General features: G+C 64.1%; 1 protein-coding gene across 1 annotated transcript; it reads right to left on the bottom strand.

Moving 5' to 3' along the window:
• Nucleotides 1-47: 47 nt before the first annotated feature.
• Nucleotides 48-1,448, bottom strand: ETH_00038690 (uncharacterized protein; the record flags this gene model as incomplete). The annotated part of the gene is made up of 2 exons (XM_013380178.1): nt 48-999; nt 1,177-1,448. Coding segments are annotated over 2 exons (1,224 nt in total), but the record flags the coding sequence as incomplete, so codon positions are not given.
• Between the last annotated feature and the right edge of the window lie 534 nt (nt 1,449-1,982).

The following is a 1,982-nucleotide window of genomic DNA, read 5'->3' as shown; positions in this document are numbered from 1 at the left end:
CAGCAGCAGCAGCAGCAGCAGCAGCAGCAGCAGCAGCGGCGGCGGACTTCTGCGACGTAGAGGAGAGTGTACCCCTTGTAGGGGTAGGCGACGACGTGTTGGGGCCTGGCGAGCTTCTGGCTGGAGGTGGCGGAGGAGGAGACTTCGGAGACAAAGACGGAGGAGACAGTGGAGACATCGTACTGCAGCAGCAGCAAACGGTGGGCCGTTTCGTCAGCCACGTAGCAGTCGAAGAGACTGGAGACAGTTCTCTCGGGAGTCTCCACGCAGAAGAGGCCCATGGGGGCCTCCAGGGGGCGGGCCAGCCCGGGCCAGGCCCCGCGGGCCTCGAGCAGCTGCAGGCTGCTGCTGAAGAGCAGCAACTGTCTCCTTTTGCTGTCGGAGACGAGCAGGAAGCAGTCTGTCTCCGTCTGCAGCAGAGCCAGGGCCTGCGGGGCCTGCAGCGCGGCCTCGGCAGCAGCAAAAGGAGACAGCTGGTCCAGGTGCTGCGGCTGCGTCAGGTCGTAGCCCGCGAGGCCCAACTGTCCCCCCCCCAACTGTCTCCTCCCCACAACGTAAAACGCCACTCTGTCTCTGTTTGCATGCACGGCCAGGGCCCTCGCGCCGGGGGCCCTGAAGAAGGCCAGGCGCTGTGGGGCGGGGCGGCTGCGGGAGGAGCTCCAGGCCCTTATTGCGTTGTCTCCGACCCAGAAACTCAGCGCCTTGGGAAAGTCTCCTTCCAGAAACACCTTCCCAACTGTCTCCTTTTCGAAGCAGCTGCTGCTCGAGGCCCCCCAGTGCAGCCCCAGCGCGCTGAACTTCGCCACGCTCATTGTGAAGGTCCCCTCGGGGACTCCGGGGGGCCCCTGGGGGCCCCCCTGAAACACTTCCAGCCGGTAGCTCAGGGCCCGCCCCACATGTGCAAACCCTAGAGACACCATTTTGTCTCCTCGCAGCAAACACACTTCCAAGCTGCTGCTGCTGCTCGCCTTCTCCACCTCGCTGCTCACCGTCACTTCCCTGCAAACACACCCTCGCTCCCGCGCGCGTAGGGTTTAGGGTTTAGGGTTTAGGGTTTGGGGCTGGGGCCAGGGTTCAGGGCTTAGGAGCGGCGCGCGCCGCGTTCGCGTTCTGTCTCCGCGAGGGCTGGCGGCGGCCGCTAGGGTTTAGGGTTTAGGGTTTGGGGTTTGCGCGGACTCGGCCACGAAGAACTTGGGGTCTGCGGCGTGTCTGCCGAACGCCTCGCGAACCTCCGTGGGCTTTCCCACCGCGGAGCCCCCGCAAGGAGTCTCCGCCAAAGTGGCCAAGTAAATGCTGCTGGGCGAAGGTGTCTCCACCTGTCCCCTCGCGCGAATGAACAGCGGGAAGGGACGGTCTCCCGCGCTCGCGGAGTTCGGCACGTACAACGCGTAAAAGTGGCGCCGCAGATCCACCCCTGAAAGGAGACAGACACCCCACGCCCCACACATTTTGGGGACAGACACTCCACGCCCCACAGATTTGGGGGACAGACACCACGCCCCACACTCTGGGCTACAGACACCCCACGCCCCACAGTCTGAGGAGACAGACACCCCACGCCCCACAGATTTTGGGGACAGACACCCCACACCCCACAGCAGTCTCAGGGGACAGACAGCCCCCACACACGCCCCTGAGGGGTACAGACAAAGACCAGGGCCAAGAGAGAACTGGGGACGTCTCCCCAGGTGGCTAGACACCTCAAAAGGAGACACAGGTCCTCAGACACTCCACAGAGACACCTCCAGGTGTACAGACACCCCAGAGCTCCGTACTGACACCTCCGCCAAGTCTAGAAGCCCTCAAGTCCCCAGGGGACCCTCCAGGCCCAAAGAGACCCCAAGTCCCCTCAGAGTCCCCTCAAAGTCCCCTCAAGTCCCTCCAAGTCCCTCCAAGTCCCCCCAAGCCCCCCAGAGTCCCCTTAAGCCCCCTTAGACTTTCTGAGTCCTCCTAAACCCCCCAAGTCCCCCCTGAGTCCCCTC

The sequence above is a fragment of the Eimeria tenella genome, genomic scaffold (assembly GCF_000499545.2).
Source record: "Eimeria tenella Houghton genomic scaffold, Eth_scaff4545, whole genome shotgun sequence".
In the NCBI taxonomy this organism is placed as follows: Eukaryota; Apicomplexa; class Conoidasida; order Eucoccidiorida; family Eimeriidae; genus Eimeria; species Eimeria tenella.
This window is presented reverse-complemented; position numbering and strand designations above follow the sequence as displayed.